The sequence below is a fragment of the Serinus canaria genome, chromosome 11 (assembly GCF_022539315.1).
Source record: "Serinus canaria isolate serCan28SL12 chromosome 11, serCan2020, whole genome shotgun sequence".
In the NCBI taxonomy this organism is placed as follows: domain Eukaryota; kingdom Metazoa; phylum Chordata; class Aves; order Passeriformes; family Fringillidae; genus Serinus; species Serinus canaria.
This window is the reverse complement of record NC_066325.1, coordinates 19705768-19719195: the sequence shown is the minus strand read 5'-3', so window position 1 is coordinate 19719195 and position 13428 is coordinate 19705768. Positions and strand designations below refer to the sequence as shown.

General features: G+C 66.2%; 4 protein-coding genes across 5 annotated transcripts; 3 read left to right on the top strand and 1 right to left on the bottom strand.

The window, feature by feature from the left end:
• Positions 1-97: 97 nt before the first annotated feature.
• Positions 98-4629, top strand: VPS9D1 (VPS9 domain containing 1). Its single transcript, XM_030227792.2, has 16 exons — positions 98-214; positions 706-778; positions 863-955; positions 1054-1216; positions 1503-1614; positions 1754-1816; positions 1976-2028; positions 2108-2195; positions 2311-2396; positions 2486-2946; positions 3058-3187; positions 3264-3457; positions 3530-3611; positions 3731-3835; positions 4040-4151; positions 4543-4629. The coding sequence occupies exons 1-15, from the start codon at positions 98-100 to the stop codon at positions 4113-4115; spliced, it is 1896 nt and encodes a 631-aa protein (XP_030083652.1). The 3' UTR covers positions 4116-4151; positions 4543-4629.
• SPATA2L (spermatogenesis associated 2 like) lies at positions 4544-5944 on the top strand. Its single transcript, XM_050979091.1, has 3 exons — positions 4544-4681; positions 4742-4880; positions 4913-5944. The coding sequence occupies exons 1-3, from the start codon at positions 4544-4546 to the stop codon at positions 5785-5787; spliced, it is 1152 nt and encodes a 383-aa protein (XP_050835048.1). The 3' UTR covers positions 5788-5944.
• Positions 5945-6192: 248 nt separating this feature from the next.
• Positions 6193-9442, bottom strand: CDK10 (cyclin dependent kinase 10). Of its 2 annotated transcripts, XM_050978866.1 has the most exons (14): positions 9347-9423; positions 9254-9268; positions 9070-9142; positions 8570-8641; positions 8376-8478; positions 8178-8259; positions 7764-7831; positions 7562-7614; positions 7400-7469; positions 7262-7321; positions 7027-7150; positions 6806-6945; positions 6665-6717; positions 6193-6583 (listed from the first exon to the last, which is right to left on the bottom strand). In XM_050978866.1, exons 1-14 carry the CDS (start codon positions 9386-9388, stop codon positions 6486-6488), a joined length of 1053 nt encoding a protein of 350 aa, XP_050834823.1. In that variant the 5' UTR covers positions 9389-9423; the 3' UTR covers positions 6193-6485. The 2 variants fall into 2 exon arrangements, with proteins under 2 accessions (XP_050834823.1, XP_050834822.1); XM_050978865.1 differs by having other exon boundaries at positions 9254-9442.
• A 236-nt stretch (positions 9443-9678) lies between these two features.
• On the top strand, positions 9679-12596 carry CHMP1A (charged multivesicular body protein 1A). The gene is made up of 7 exons (XM_030227697.2): positions 9679-9762; positions 9942-9961; positions 10449-10526; positions 10809-10955; positions 11877-12005; positions 12098-12285; positions 12453-12596. The coding sequence occupies exons 1-7, from the start codon at positions 9756-9758 to the stop codon at positions 12472-12474; spliced, it is 591 nt and encodes a 196-aa protein (XP_030083557.2). The 5' UTR covers positions 9679-9755; the 3' UTR covers positions 12475-12596.
• Positions 12597-13428: the final 832 nt, after the last annotated feature.

The window sequence follows — 13428 nt, the reverse complement described above, 5'->3', positions numbered from 1 at the left end:
CCCCGCCGGCCGGGGGGACCCGCCGCGCCCGGTCCGTCCCGCCGCGCTCCGGGCGGCCCCGCGGCCCCAGCGCGCCGTTCCGGGCGGCCCCGCGGCCATGGCCGCGCCGGGGGGCTGCGAGGGGCCCGCGCCGGGCCGGGGGGGCCGCGGGCTGCAGGGAGCCATGAGGGCGGCGAGCGGCGCCCTGGGCATGGACAGCGCCGGGCGGACCAGGGTGAGCGCGGGCACGGCCGGGGAGGGACCCCCGGGTTCGGCCGCATCCCCGGGACTGCAGCCCCGAGGCTCCCCCCGCATCCCCGCGCTCAACCCCCATCCCCGGGGCTGCATCTCCGGCCTTCTCCTGCATCCCTGGGCTTCCCCCGCATCCCCCGGCTTCTCCTGCATCCCTGGGCTCCCCCCGCATCGCCCGGCTTCCCCTGCATCCCTGGGCTTGCCCCCGCATCCCCCGGCTTCGTCCCCGGCCTCACCCCCAGCCAAGGGGCAGCATCCCCGGTCTCATCCGGCACGCCGGGGCTCCCCCGCACCCCGGGGCTCCCCCCGCGGCCCCGGACTCACGCCCCACTGCCGGGGCCGCATCCCCGGGCTGACCCCGCATCCCCGGGCTCCCCCGTCTCCCGCTGGGAGCCGGAGCTGCGATCCCCCGAGGCCGGGGGGGTTCCCGAGCTCCCCGCCCGCGGGGTCCCTGCTCAGCCCCCACCTTGGCAGGAGGCCTACGTGGAGTACCTGAAGAGCATCACCCTGATCGCCCAGGCCCTGCAGGAGGAGGCGGCAGGGACAGGTAGGGCAGGACCCCCTGTCCCCCCCGCGGAACCAGGGCGGTCGCTGCAGGTCCTGCAGTGCTCTCAACACCCCCTCCCCACAGAGAACAGCGAGGGGGTCACCGCTGACACCCCAAAACTGCTGAAGCTGGCGGAGCAGTGCCTGGAGAGGGTCAAATCCATCGCAGCGGTGCTGGGTGAGTGAGGGGAGCGGGTCCCGTTTTGGGGAGCCGGGTGCCCCCGCAGGGCCAGGCTGGTGGTGGGGCACAGCCGGCCTGTCCTGCCCCCTCCCCAGGGAAGGCCCAGGTGAAAGTGGCTGCACAGGAGCGGGGTGGGGGCCCTGCGCCCCTCCCCAGGCACCGCCGCGTCTGCTCGGACGAGGGGGGGAAGCTCTCGCCATTCCTGCCCCCGGAGATCTTCCAGAAGCTGCAGATCGCCGAGGCACAGAGCGCACGGAAGTACGGGGGGCTCGGACCCGGGAGCTGGGACACGGGGCTGGGACACAGTGTGGTGGAGCATGAGGGGCTGATGTGGGCTCGATACAGGGCTGGGACCTGGGAGGCTCAAACACAGCGTGTAGGACACGGGGGGTTCACTCACAAGGGGTTTGGGACATGGGGTCTGGCAAGAACTGCCACACAAGGACTGGCGGTGGCTCCATGCCTGCCTGCGGGGTCACGGAGCAGGATGTGGTCCTGACACGTGTCCTGTGCCCTGTGGCGAGTGCTCAGGCTGTTCCTACAGGGAGCTGACCCCGCTGGAGGAGGCCTCCCTGCAGAATCAGAAGCTGAAGGCTGCCTACGAAGCACGGGTGGCACGGCTGAACCCAAGCCAGGCTGTGCAGAAAACATCCCTGGCAAGTGGGGGCTGGGGAGGAGCTGGGAGCCAAACAGACCTGGCTGCCAGGCAGGGAGAGGGTCCCTGGGAGACCCCCACTCCCCACTGGTGACCATGGGGCGTGGATGGATGTTCCCAACTCCCCTCCTGCTCCGCAGACGCTCTCCCTGCAGCGGCAGATGATGGAGAACCTGGTGATCGCCAAGGCCCGGGAGGAGACTGTATCCTTCCCAGTGGGATTGCTCCAAGAGCCTCTGCCCTATCGTGGCTGTCACCGACTCCATGCAGGCCTTTGGGGTCCCAGCTGGGGGATAGAGGAGGGCTAAGGGCAGTGGGTGAGCATGCTGGTGGCTCTGGTCCCTTAACTGTGCCTGGCCCAGCTGCAGCGCAAGATGGAAGAGCGGCGTCTGCGGCTGCAGGAGGCGGCCAACCGGTGAGTGGGGATGTCACCGCAGGGACCCTGAGCTCTGGGGACACCCAGCAGTGCCCTCATTGGCTCGGGGTGTCCCCAGGAGGTTCTCCAGCAGCGTGGCACTCACTCCCGAGGAGCAGGAGCAACGAGCACTCTATGCTGCCATCCTTGAGTATGAGCAGGACCACGTGAGTGTGTGCCAGGGGCTGCTGGCAGGGCTGCAGGCTGTGCCACGGGGCTGGAGGCTGTGCCATGGGGCAGGGTACTGCACCATCCCCCTGACCAGCCCTGGACACTCCCCAGGACTGGCCAAGGCAGTGGAAGGTGCAGCTGAAGCGGAGTCCGGCGGATCTCTCCGTGGTGTCAGGGCTCTTCTCCTGCCTCCTGAGGTACTGCTGGGGTGGATACAGCCCTGCCAGAGCAAGGGGGCTGCAGGTGCTGCCGGTGCCCCCTGCCCACCCCATCCCTCTGCCCACAGCTGCCCCGAGCACCCCATCTCGCAGCTGCTGCGGCGGCTGCAGTGTGCGGTGTACACCCGGCTCTACCCCGCCATCAGCCGCGGCCCTGCCGACGCCTCCCCCGCCTCCCCCTCGGCTCTGTCCTTCCTGTCACTGGATGCGGGGGGCTCCTCGCTGCCCGCCGAGCCCGGGGGCCGCCGGCTCCGGGCATCCCGCAGCCTGCACTGCATGTTCTCTGTACCCGAGCACGGCCCGGCTGCGCTGCGGCACAGCCAGTCCAGCACCCCCCTCGCTGACAGCAGCGCCCCGGGGCCCGCCGAGCCCCCTGAGCCCGCCCGGGAAAGCTCCTTCGAGGACCTGGAGCGGTTCCTGGCGTCCCCCGAGGGCTGGGCCCCCGCAGATCCCCCGGCCAGCTCCGGGCAGGACACGGCGCTGCCGGAACTGCTGAAGGGCATCGTGAGGGACATCCACAACGCCATCGGTGAGGGACAGCCGTCGTGGGGCGGACGGGGGACACAGAGTGGGCAGGATGGGGGGTCCCAGTGTGGGTAGGACAGGGGTCCCAGCATGCTGTGTGCCTCACTCTTCCCAGACAGGCTGCTGGCTCTGACTCTGTTGGCCTTCGAGGGGCTTGGCACCGCCGCCGGCAAGGACCAGTGCCTGGCCTGTCTGGAGGAGGCTTTCTTCCCACCACTGTGGGCCCCGCTCCTGGCCCTCTACAGGTACCATGACTCATCTTGGAGGGTCTGTGACCCACTGACCCCTTCCTGGCACCCCCCGTCACCTCCATGCCCGCAGGACCGTGCAGCAGCCCCGCGAGGCGGCCCTGGCGCGCAGCATGGAGCGGCACCGGCACGCCAGCCCCGCCGACATGGGGCTGGCCTCACGCCTCTTCCCGCCCGGCCCCGGCCGCCCCGCGTACGCCTCGGCCGTGCAGGACCTGCGCCTGATCCCGCTGGAGAGCTGTCCCCGCAGGAAGCTGGAGTGCATCGGTGAGCGGCGCTGGGGATGCGGGGCTGGGGCCTGGGGGTGGCGGCGAGCCTGACGCCCGCCCTGTGCTGCAGTGCGGGCCCTGCGCGGCATCTGCGAGTGTGCCGAGGAGTACTGCGGCACCCGGGACGCCCGGAGCCTCGCCACGGCCGCCATGTGAGTGCAGGAGCCACGGAGAGCACGGGGAGAGAGGGCAGGTGTGGGGCCTGTGGCCAGCCCGGTATTGGGGCACCAGTCCCTGTGGCCACCATGGCTGATGGCCCCTGTTGTCACAGCGGGGCAGACGACCTGCTGCCCATCCTGTCCTACGTGGTGCTGCAGACGGGGCTGCCCCAGCTGCTCTCCGAGTGTGCGGCCCTGGAGGAGTTCATCCATGAGGGGTACGTGCCAGGGTGCTGGGCTGTGCAGGCACCCCTGGGCTCAGGACACCGGCACCGCCCTGGGATGGGGCCGTTGGGGCGAGAGGTGGGTCAGAACAGCAGCAGGGCTGAGGGGCGGTGGGTGTGACGGTGTCCTAGTCACAGCAGTGTCCCAGCCGTGATGCTGCGGTGCTCGTGGTGACAGTGCTATGGCTGTGGGCACAGGTACCTGATCGGGGAGGAGGGATACTGCCTGACGTCCCTGCAGAGCGCCCTGTCCTACGTGGAGTCGCTGCAGTGAGGAGGGGGCGGCGCGGGACCCCCACACGCCGGGCAGGTGCTGCCGCCGCTCCGTGGGTCCTCCCGCCCAGCGGGGGGCGCTGTGGCGCCGGCTCAGCCCCGCCCCGGGGCGGAGCTACGGGCGGCACGTGCGTTCCGCCCCGCTGCGCGCGGAAGGGGAGCGGGAAGGGGGCGCGAGCGGCCGGGACCGGCAGGTGCGGAGGGAACCGGGGCCGGGGCGGAACCGGGGCCGGTGGGAACACCGGGAGCCCTCGGTGCGGGAAAACGGGGGGAACCAGGGCCGGGGAGTGAGAGCGGGGGCACTGGGACTAGGGATGTGCCCGGGAGGCCTCGGGGGAGCGGAGTTTCGGAGCTGAGGCTTTGGCGGGGGATCTTCACAGGTTCGGGAGGGGGTCCCGGGGTGGGGTCTCACGCTGCTGTACCCGCAGGATGTGTGCAGGCTCGGCGCTGCGGCAGGAGCACCGGCAGGACTACGGGCAGGAATCGCGGCAGGAGTTCCACCAGGAGTACCGCCGCTCTCTGGAGCGGGACTTCGGCCCCGCCGGGACCTGCCCCGGCCCTGCCATGGCGGAGCGGCTGCGGCAGCGGCTGCAGCAGGAGCCGGCACTGCTGGAGGCTCTGCAGGAGGACGCCCTGGCACTGCTGGCCCGGGGGCTGCGGGACCACCCCGACCCCGGGCTGGCGCTGCGAGGCCTGGCCAGCGCCTTCCGGCTGCTGGAGCTGGCGGCCGTCAACCTCTACCTCTTCCCGTGGCGCCGGGAGTTCGGCACCATCCCGGTGAGGCCCCGAGGTGGTGAGGTGATATTGTAGGGGTTCCCAGACACCTCCAGCCACGCTCCCCACTCTCCTTGCAGACCTTCTCCGGCGCCTATGTGCACCTGCTGCGCCCAGCGCTCCCTGAAGCCGACTTGGTGAGGAGTTTGGGCCGACTGGGCTACAAGCGGCAGGACCAGCACCGCCTGGCCGTGGGCCAGCTGCCCCCGGGGCCCGCGCTGATCGCTGCCGCTGTCGGCTTCCTGGCCTGCCGCCTGGAGTGTGAGATCCTGGCAGAGCTGGCACTGCAGCTGCGGCAGCCCCGCGCCGAGGAGCTGCTGGAGGCACGGCACCGGGCCATGGGTGCCAAGGGGCGCCCTGAGACACTGCAGGACCTGGGGACGCGGTGCAGGGCGGCTGCCGAGTATGGGGATGGTGTGGATCTCTACCAGGAGAGGCCAGACAGCCCTGAGGACAAGGGCAGCAAGGACACAGCCCCCCCAGCGCTGTGGAGGGACACTCAAGACGTGCCCATGAAGGGCTGGGGCCGCTGTGACAGCACGCTTGGGCCAGAGCCTGTGGGCAGTGCTGGTCCGGACACCTCCTCTCCCCTCTTCCCGGAGCCGGAGCTGGTGGGGACCAGCAGAAGTCCCCAGGCGCTGGGGGAGCCCCGGGCTTCCCCCCAGGCCACACTAGAGTTGCCCTGCTACCAGCTGCACTCGTGCCTGCAGCAGGGCATGCTGCCCTCCTACTGCTGCAGCACATGCCGGCAGCTGCACGGCGGCGGCTGCACTGTGGGCCGCGCCTGCCGCAGCCAGCACCGCGGGCAGGAGCTGCGTGGGGAGCGGCAGCAGCGCCTCTGGCTGCAGCGCACCGAGCTGGACATGCTGCTGTCCAAGGCCTCTGCGCCCCGCTCCTGACATGGCCCTGCTGCCCCCAGGGAGGGGGGCATGGCCACTGCTTGGCACAAGGACCCGGACTCGTCAGCTGCCAAGACAGAGGTGCCTGGGCCCTGCTCCAGCCCGGGCACTGCTGCTGTAAATTACTCTGTGCATCAGTAAAGTGGCTGCCTCAGAATGGGGTGTTCTGTCCTGGTGAGGGGGAACAAGATGCCTGGTCCAGGGGCAGGGGTGCAGTGATGCCTGACAGCACATCACCCTGCAGGAGCAGCTCCTCTCTCCCTGAGAGTGGGGGCCAAAATCCTCTTAAAGGGGGCAGAACCTGGGCTGTCATGGAGGTATTCTTGTCCCCAGGGTGACACCGAGGAAGGAGAGCAGAGCCACAGCTTTTCCCACTCCTGCTGGCACCAAAGAACGAACTCAATACAATGTTGCCACTGCCAGATGCTTTTATCAATGGCAGAGTTGGGGTTCCCCTCCACAGACAGCACAAACCAGGACCCGCCTGGGACGGGACTGACCCTGCCAAGTCTGGGCAGCCCTGGGCCCCATCTCTCCTCTCTCCTAGCTCTGGGTCCACACTCGCCCAGCTGCAGCCTGGAGCCTGCCCCGTCCTTTACGGGCAGAGGGATGGAGGAGCCGTCCCCATGGCGCTGGGACTGCTGGGCTAAGGGAATTCTCCTCAGCCAGGACATGTCAGGCCTGTTCCTGGGCACAGCTCAGGGCTTGCTGCGCTTGGCCTGGCTCTCCACTGCTGTGCTGGCCGCCCGCTTGTTCCGGTGGTGGGGGAAGGTGGGCATCAGCTCTGGCTCGCAGGCTGTGAGAGGCAAGAGAGGCGTCAGCAGGGCCCAAAGCCTCCCAGTCCTGCCCTGCCCCAGTACTTACGGGGAGTACTTACGCAAGGGCTTCTCCTTGAAGTAGGAACTCTCCAGGCAGTCCTTGGCTGTGGCCCTGTGGGGACAAGAACAAGTGGCAGGGACCACCCCAGCCTGGGGCAGGTCCCCTGCCCTACCCACCCTGCATCCTGGCTGGCTCTTACCTTTTCTTGGGGTCATACATGAAGAGGAAGTTGAGCAGTCGCAGCCCAGCCTCCGAGAGCCAGGGAAACCTGTGCTTCAGGTTGTTGTAGGGCTGTTTGCGCAGGGTGTACTGGGTGGCCAGTGGCAGCTTGGAGAACCCCTGGGGGAAACCGAGTGTGAGGAGGGGCCAGGGGAGCACCAGGGAGAAGGGACAATGGGAAAATGGGCAGAGAGCTCTCACCGGCCAGATGTTCTCGTTGGGCGTCCCCAGAAGCTGCACGATGAGGTCGATCTGGTGGATCTCAGAGGTGCCTGGGAGCAGCGGTTTGTGTGCCAGCAGCTCGGCCAGGATGCAGCCAGCTGCCCTGCAGAGCACAGGAGCTTCTCCAGTGATCCTCCTGCAGTGTGCAGCCCTCTCCACTGATCCCCCTGCAGCCCCCCAGCCCCCTCCAGGCAGCCTCAGCCCCCTCCCTTACCACATGTCGATGCTGGTGGTCTGGGTGGTCATGCCCAGCAGCAGCTCTGGTGCGCGGTACCTGCACAGGGTACACTCGGTGTCAGAGCTGGCACCAGCCCCAGCTCACTGGGGGACCCACCCTGGCACTGCCACTCACCACAGAGTCACCACTTTGGGGGTCATGGGCTTAGGGGGCATCCCATAGGTGCGTGCCAGGCCAAAATCAGCTGCAACAGAGAGTGAGAGTCAGGAGGGAGACCAGCTGAGCTGTGGTCATGGCACAGAGTGGCCACGGCCCAGTGCAGGTGCCAGGACTCACCTATCTTCACACAGCCCTTGTCGGTCATCAGCAGGTTGGAGACCTTCAGGTCCCTGTGGGAAACAGCAGCTGGAGCTGAGAGACCACAGAGAAAATCCAATCCCATCGTTCCATGGTCTCCCTGCCCTGCCGGTGCTCCCAGGATGCAGGAGGTGTCCCCAGACACCCCTCTGTACCCCCAGCCCCATCCTGCCACTCCCACCTGTGGATGATGTAGTTCTCATGGAGGTACTGCAGGCCCTTGAGCACCTGCAGGATGATGCACTTCACCTAGGGACAGAGGACAGGAGCTGTCACCTCTGTGGGAGCAGCACTGACTGGACAAAGCCACACAGCCCAAACCCACTGGGGCGTCCTGCAGTCCCTCCATTCCTGTGTCCTCCCAGGGAGTTCTGGGTGGGCATTTTCTCCCAGCTCTGTTTCCCTGACAGTTTGTTCCAGCCCCAAATCCAGCCTGGGAAGTCCCTGAATGCTTCCCTGAGAGTCAGCAAAGCCCAGCTCCATCAGAATCCCCCAGTTCAAGGTCTAGGGAGCCCTTCACACTGCCCATGTGTTTTGGCAGGAATGGCAGCACCCTCTCAGGAGTGCTGGACCCAAATCCTGCCCCACCCTGTACCTGAGCCTCCGAAAAGGGTGTTTGCATGTTCTCCAGGAGACTGGCCAGGTCCTGCTCGCAGTATCCCATCACCAGGAAAATGCTGTTGCACACAAGGTAAGGTCAGTGCCTCCCCCAGGACAGCTTTGTCTGCTGAGGCAGCTCAGGGCTCCAAGGAAGGTTTGGAAGGCAGAGGGAGGACAGACAGGGGACTCTCACCTCTCCAGGTGGTTTCCCACAACCACGTCCTTCAGCTCCACAATGTTGGGGTGCTGGAGCTGCAGGAGCAGGGTGATCTCCCGCAGGCTGCTGATGGGCATTCCTGGGGCAGGGAGGGAGGAACACCGTGCTGCAGAATGGCCTGGAGCCAGAGCCAGGACAGAGCCACCCCTGTCCCCCTGCTCCTCCATTACCGTCTTTCTCGTTGTCCATCCGCACCTTCTTCAGTGCCACTGTCTCGTTGGTCAGCGTGTCCCGGGCACGGTCTGGGGACAGCACAAACCACCTTGGCACCAGGACACACACCTGGCTTTGTCCTGACCCTGTCCTTGGCCCCCCCAGCTCAGCCACAAGGAGGATCTGGGCGAGTTTCAGGCACCTCCCGACCCCAAACCGTACTGGGATTCCACACGGGGAATAGCTCCCCACTGGAGAGGGCAGGGAGAGACGGGATATCCGTAAGGAATCCTCCCTGGGAGGCTGGGCGGGCCCTGGCACAAGGTGCCCAGAGAAGCTATGCTGCCCCTGGATCCCTAGAAGAGCCCAAGGCCAGGCTGGATGGAGCAGCGTGATCTCGTGGAAGGCATCCAGTGGAAGTACCATCGCTCCCCAGGGCAGGGAGCGGAATTAACCCCGAGGCCCCTTCCCGGTCCCGCATGGCCGCCCCCGCCCGAGAGGCACAGCCCGCACTCACACACGATGCCGTACGTGCCCTCTCCGATCCGATTCAGCTTCTCAAACTCCTTCACGCTGCGGCACCGTCCCAGCTGAAACCAAAGAGCCGCGCTCAGCCGGGGCCGGCCCGAGGGCTCCTCACCGAGGGCTCCTCACCGAGGACCCCCCAGCCCTCTCACACCCAGGCGACCCGCCGCACTCACCCGATCGGCTGCCGGGACCTCGAAGAAGCCGTCGCCGCGCAGTCGCCGCAGCCGCAGGGGCTCCAGCTCTGGCTCGGCCGGTCCCGGTGCCGGTTCTGGTCCCGCCGGGGTCGCTCCCGCCTCAGCCGCTGCCATGTTCGCGACGGCGAGCTCCGCCCTGCGCACGCGCGGCATTATCCTGCATCAGGTTCCGCCCACACACAGGCCCCGCCCACACGCGTTAAGTCTCTGGAAACCGTTGTTAGCGAAGGACCAATAGCGACCCTGGCCCCGATAGCCCCTCCCCATTTGGCCCCTCCTCCTCGCGGTCCTGCCCCTAGCCCCGCCCCGTATCTGATTTTTTGGCTCCGCCTCCTCGCGTCCGACCCCCCCCCCCAGTGCTCTCCCGCTCCCCACATGACCTGCCCCCTCCCACTCTCGCGAGACTCAGCGCGCGCACCCCGGAAGCGGCGGCGGCGTCACCCGGAAGCGGCGGCGGAACCCGGAAGCGGCGGCGGACAGGATGGACGGTACCGGGGGTTTGGGCGGTACCGGCGCGTCCCGGTGGGGCTGGGGCGGGTCGTGAGGGGCGGGGCTGGGTGTGAGGGTCGGATCCGGGACTGGTGGCCGGGACGTGTGGGCGGGGTCGCCCGTCACCAGATGCCGGTACCGGTCCCGTCGCTGAGACTATGCTCTCCTTCCTTTCCAGACACGCTCTTCCAGCTGAAGGTGAGAGCAGCGGAGACCCTTCTTTCCGTCCCGTATCGCCGGTCCCGGGGAAGTCCCGGGCCCGATTCCGCCCGCTGGCTCGGCCTCATCGGTGGTCGTGCTGCGGCGGGACCGTGACCCGCCCTGAGGGGGTGACCGGAGGTGCCGCGGGAAGGGCGTCGGGCAGCCGTGGCCACTGAGAGGTGGCGGGGGTGGGACAGGTGGGCACTGGCACTGTGGCACAAAGAGGAGCAGCTTCCCAGTGCCAGAGGGTGAGGTGGGATGGGAGATGGCAGGGTGGGCAGGCCCTGGCACAGGTGCCCAGAGCAGCTGGGGCTGCCCCTGGATCCCTGGCACTGTCCAAGGCCAGGCTGGACAGGGCTTGGGGCACCCTGGAACAGTGGAAGGTGTCCCTGCCGTGGCAGGGTGGGGCTGGATGGGCTCAGGGTCCCTCCCAGCCCAGAGCAGTCCCTGACTGTCGCTGCTCCTGCCCCGCTCTGTCCCGCAGTTCACAGCCAAGCAGCTGGAGAAGCTCTCCAAGAAAGCCGAGAAGGACTCCAAGGCCGAGCAGGCCAAAGTCAAAAAGGTACATGGGGCTCCTCGTGCCCTGCTGAGCCCCGTGGGGCAGCTGCAGCCCCCTCGTGCCCTGCTGAGCCCCGTGGGGCAGCTGCAGCCCCCTCGTGCCCGCTGTGGGAGCAGGCTGGGGGCAGACCCCGCTGCAGCAGGGGGATGTGACACCCGCAGCCCCAGCGGGGGCGCTTGGCTGGCTCTGGGGTCCCAGCAGAGCTGTGTCCCGCTGGGAGCCCAGCCAGCAGGGCTGTGCTGAGCCCAGGGGGGGCTCTCTGAGCGGGCTGGCTGTGCGTGGCAGGCGCTGCAGCAGAAGAACGTGGAGTGCGCGCGGGTCTATGCCGAGAACGCCATCCGCAAGAAGAACGAGGGGCTGAACTGGCTGCGCATGGCCTCGCGCGTGGACGCCGTGGCCTCCAAGGTGCAGACTGCCGTCACCATGAAGGGGGTAAGAGCCTCCTGCAGGCACTGGGCAGCTCCGTCCCCGTGCTGGTGTTCACAGGGGTCCCGGGAAGAGGGAGGAGATGAGGATCTGACTCCGTGTTTCGGAAGGTTTTATCATAATATACATCGCACTCCGTGTTTATTATTTCATGATGTAAATTATATTAAAATTATACTAAAAGAATAGAAGGAAGGATTTAATCAGAAGGCCAGCAAGGAAAGGAAAGGAATGATAATAAAATCTTGTGGCTGACCAGACAGTTCGAGACAGCTGGACTGTGATTAGCTATTAATTAGAAACAACTACATGAGACTAATCAAAGATGTGCCCGTTGCATTCCACAGCAGCAGATAATTATTGCTTACATTCTGTTCCTGAGGCTTCTCAGGAGAAAAAATCCTGGCAAAGGGATTTTTCAAAAAATTTCATAGCTACACATTCCCACATGGAGACTTCCCTCTCTGTGCCTCCAGCCACCCCCTGTCACTATAGGACACAACACGAGTGCACACAGCACTGCTCTCAAGGTGAAAAAAGGGAAGTTTGATTTCTGACTCCAACATTTATAGTTTTCCAGAAGTGACAGTGGATTGGAGGGTGACAGTGCCACCTCTCTAATGACACTGGACAAACCAGCAGTCCATCGAATTTCTCCTCCTCCATAAAAGAATGCAAAACAATGAGTTATTTACAGAAAGTGTGTGAGAAAGTTTGCTTCAAGAATGTAAACATCAGAAGGCTTAGAAAATCTTAAAAAACCAGGGTGACAATCCCTGGCGCCCCTGTGTCCCCAAATGACCCCAGCAGGGCTCCTGGTGGTCTCAGACCCCTCAGACAGGTTCATCCTACCTGGGATGGCCTCAGGATGGTGCTTGGGTTTGTCTGCAACCCTCAGAGCATTCCTGAAGGAATCTCCTCTTGCAGGTGACGAAAAACATGGCTCAGGTGACCAAGGCTCTGGACAAGGCCCTGAGCTCCATGGACCTGCAGAAGGTGTCGGCAGTGATGGACAAATTCGAGCAGCAAGTGCAGAATTTGGATGTTCACACGTCGGTGAGTGCCGGGCGGCCAGGAGAGGGTGGGATGGAGGGGGAGCCCTGCTGGCTCTGTGGCCGGGCAGGGGGACAGGACTGTGTCTGTCCCAGGTCATGGAGGACTCCATGAGCTCGGCCACCACGCTGAGCACGCCGCAGGAGCAGGTGGACAGCCTGATCGTGCAGATCGCCGAGGAGAACGGGCTGGAGATCATGGACCAGCTGAGCCAGCTGCCCGAGGGCGCCTCGGCCGTGGGGGAGAGCTCCGTGCGCTCCCAGGAGGACCAGCTGTCCCGGAGGTTGGTGCTCTCCCACTTCCAGGGCTTCCCTCCCTGGCCTGAAGGGGAGGAGCTGGCCCTTCCTGGGGGCTCAGAGGGGCTCCCTGGCCACGCTGGCTGCAGCTGCTCCCGAGCTGGGGCTGCTCCTGCTGCCCTGACCTGGCTGCCCTGTGCTGCTCTCCCTGCAGGCTGGCTGCCCTGAGGAACTGAGCTCTCCCTGCGCCTGTGGATGGCGCTGCTGGAGCAGGACCCCCTCCTGCAGCCCCCCCACCTCGGGACTCTTCTCGGGGGGTGACAGCCCTCCCATAAACCTGCAGCCATCCCGGTGGGAACGTGGGAATGCTGTCCTGGATTCTGGGGGGCTTCGTTTGGGGGTGCTGCTGCTGGCAGAGCCCCACATCCTAGCTAAGGGGAACACTAAGGGGATTTCCCCGGTCTCGGGATGCTGCTCCCCAACCCCTCTGTTGTTCCCTGTCCCTGCCCAGAGCTGAGCTGTGGGCTGAGTTCCTCAGGAGGTGGTTGGGAGGAGCAGGAGAACCTGCAGGGGTCCCCACGTCCGGGAAGGGCCCTGTGCCCGGCTGAGGGGCTGGGGAGGTCGGTGCCTTGCAGGAAGGGGCGGTGCCAGTGGGGTGTCCCCTCCCTCACTGTCACCGTCCCTGTGTCCTTTGCTGCTCCGTGTCCTGCCGGCCGACACCCCCAGCCCCGTACCACGAAGTGCCCTTTGGAACACCCTCCCTGCCCAGCCCTGTGCGTGTCAATCCACACATTCCCCAGGCACTGCCAGCTGGAAATGGTTATCCCGACCCTGACTGCCAGTTCAGACCAGTGAGGAGCCATGTCCAGCACTGGGAGCGGATTGCAGTGGCTGCAGACACGTCCCCAAATGTCCCCCTGCTGGGTGGGTGTGACAGGGAATGCAGAACCATCCCGGTGGCAGCTCTGCCTCGGTCCCTGTGCCTCGTCCCTGGATATCCTCTGTCTCCTTGCTGCTGGCGCCGGGCTGGGGGCAGGGACTGCACTCCATGTCCCCTCCCACTGCTCATCCCTGTCCCTTGTCACCTTCCCCGGGGCTGGAGCTGTTTGTGCCCTTCCCGCGGCACTGCTGAGTTGCTGGAAGCTCTCCAGGAAGGAAGCGCCGTTTCCTTTGGGTCTCACAGGAGGAAC

Coding starts and splice junctions, on each gene's coding strand:
- CHMP1A (XM_030227697.2), top strand. Junction 9,962..10,448: donor ACACGCTCTTCCAGCTGAAG/GTGAGAGCAGCG, acceptor TCTGTCCCGCAG/TTCACAGCCAAGCAGCTGGA. Junction 10,527..10,808: donor AGCAGGCCAAAGTCAAAAAG/GTACATGGGGCT, acceptor TGTGCGTGGCAG/GCGCTGCAGCAGAAGAACGT.
- SPATA2L (XM_050979091.1), top strand. CDS start 4,544: ATGTGTGCAGGCTCGGCGCTGCGGCAGGAGCACCGGCAGGACTACGGG. Junction 4,682..4,741: donor CCTGCCCCGGCCCTGCCATG/GCGGAGCGGCTG, acceptor GCTCTGCAGGAG/GACGCCCTGGCACTGCTGGC. Junction 4,881..4,912: donor CCCGTGGCGCCGGGAGTTCG/GCACCATCCCGG, acceptor CGAGGTGGTGAG/GTGATATTGTAGGGGTTCCC.
- VPS9D1 (XM_030227792.2), top strand. CDS start 98: ATGGCCGCGCCGGGGGGCTGCGAGGGGCCCGCGCCGGGCCGGGGGGGC. Junction 1,615..1,753: donor CTGTGCAGAAAACATCCCTG/GCAAGTGGGGGC, acceptor CCTGCTCCGCAG/ACGCTCTCCCTGCAGCGGCA. Junction 2,947..3,057: donor GGACATCCACAACGCCATCG/GTGAGGGACAGC, acceptor CACTCTTCCCAG/ACAGGCTGCTGGCTCTGACT.
- CDK10 (XM_050978865.1), bottom strand. CDS start 9,427: ATGCCGCGCGTGCGCAGGGCGGAGCTCGCCGTCGCGAACATGGCAGCG. Junction 7,470..7,561: donor CAAGGGCTGTGTGAAGATAG/GTGAGTCCTGGC, acceptor TCTCTGTTGCAG/CTGATTTTGGCCTGGCACGC. Junction 6,584..6,664: donor CTTCAAGGAGAAGCCCTTGC/GTAAGTACTCCC, acceptor TGCCTCTCACAG/CCTGCGAGCCAGAGCTGATG.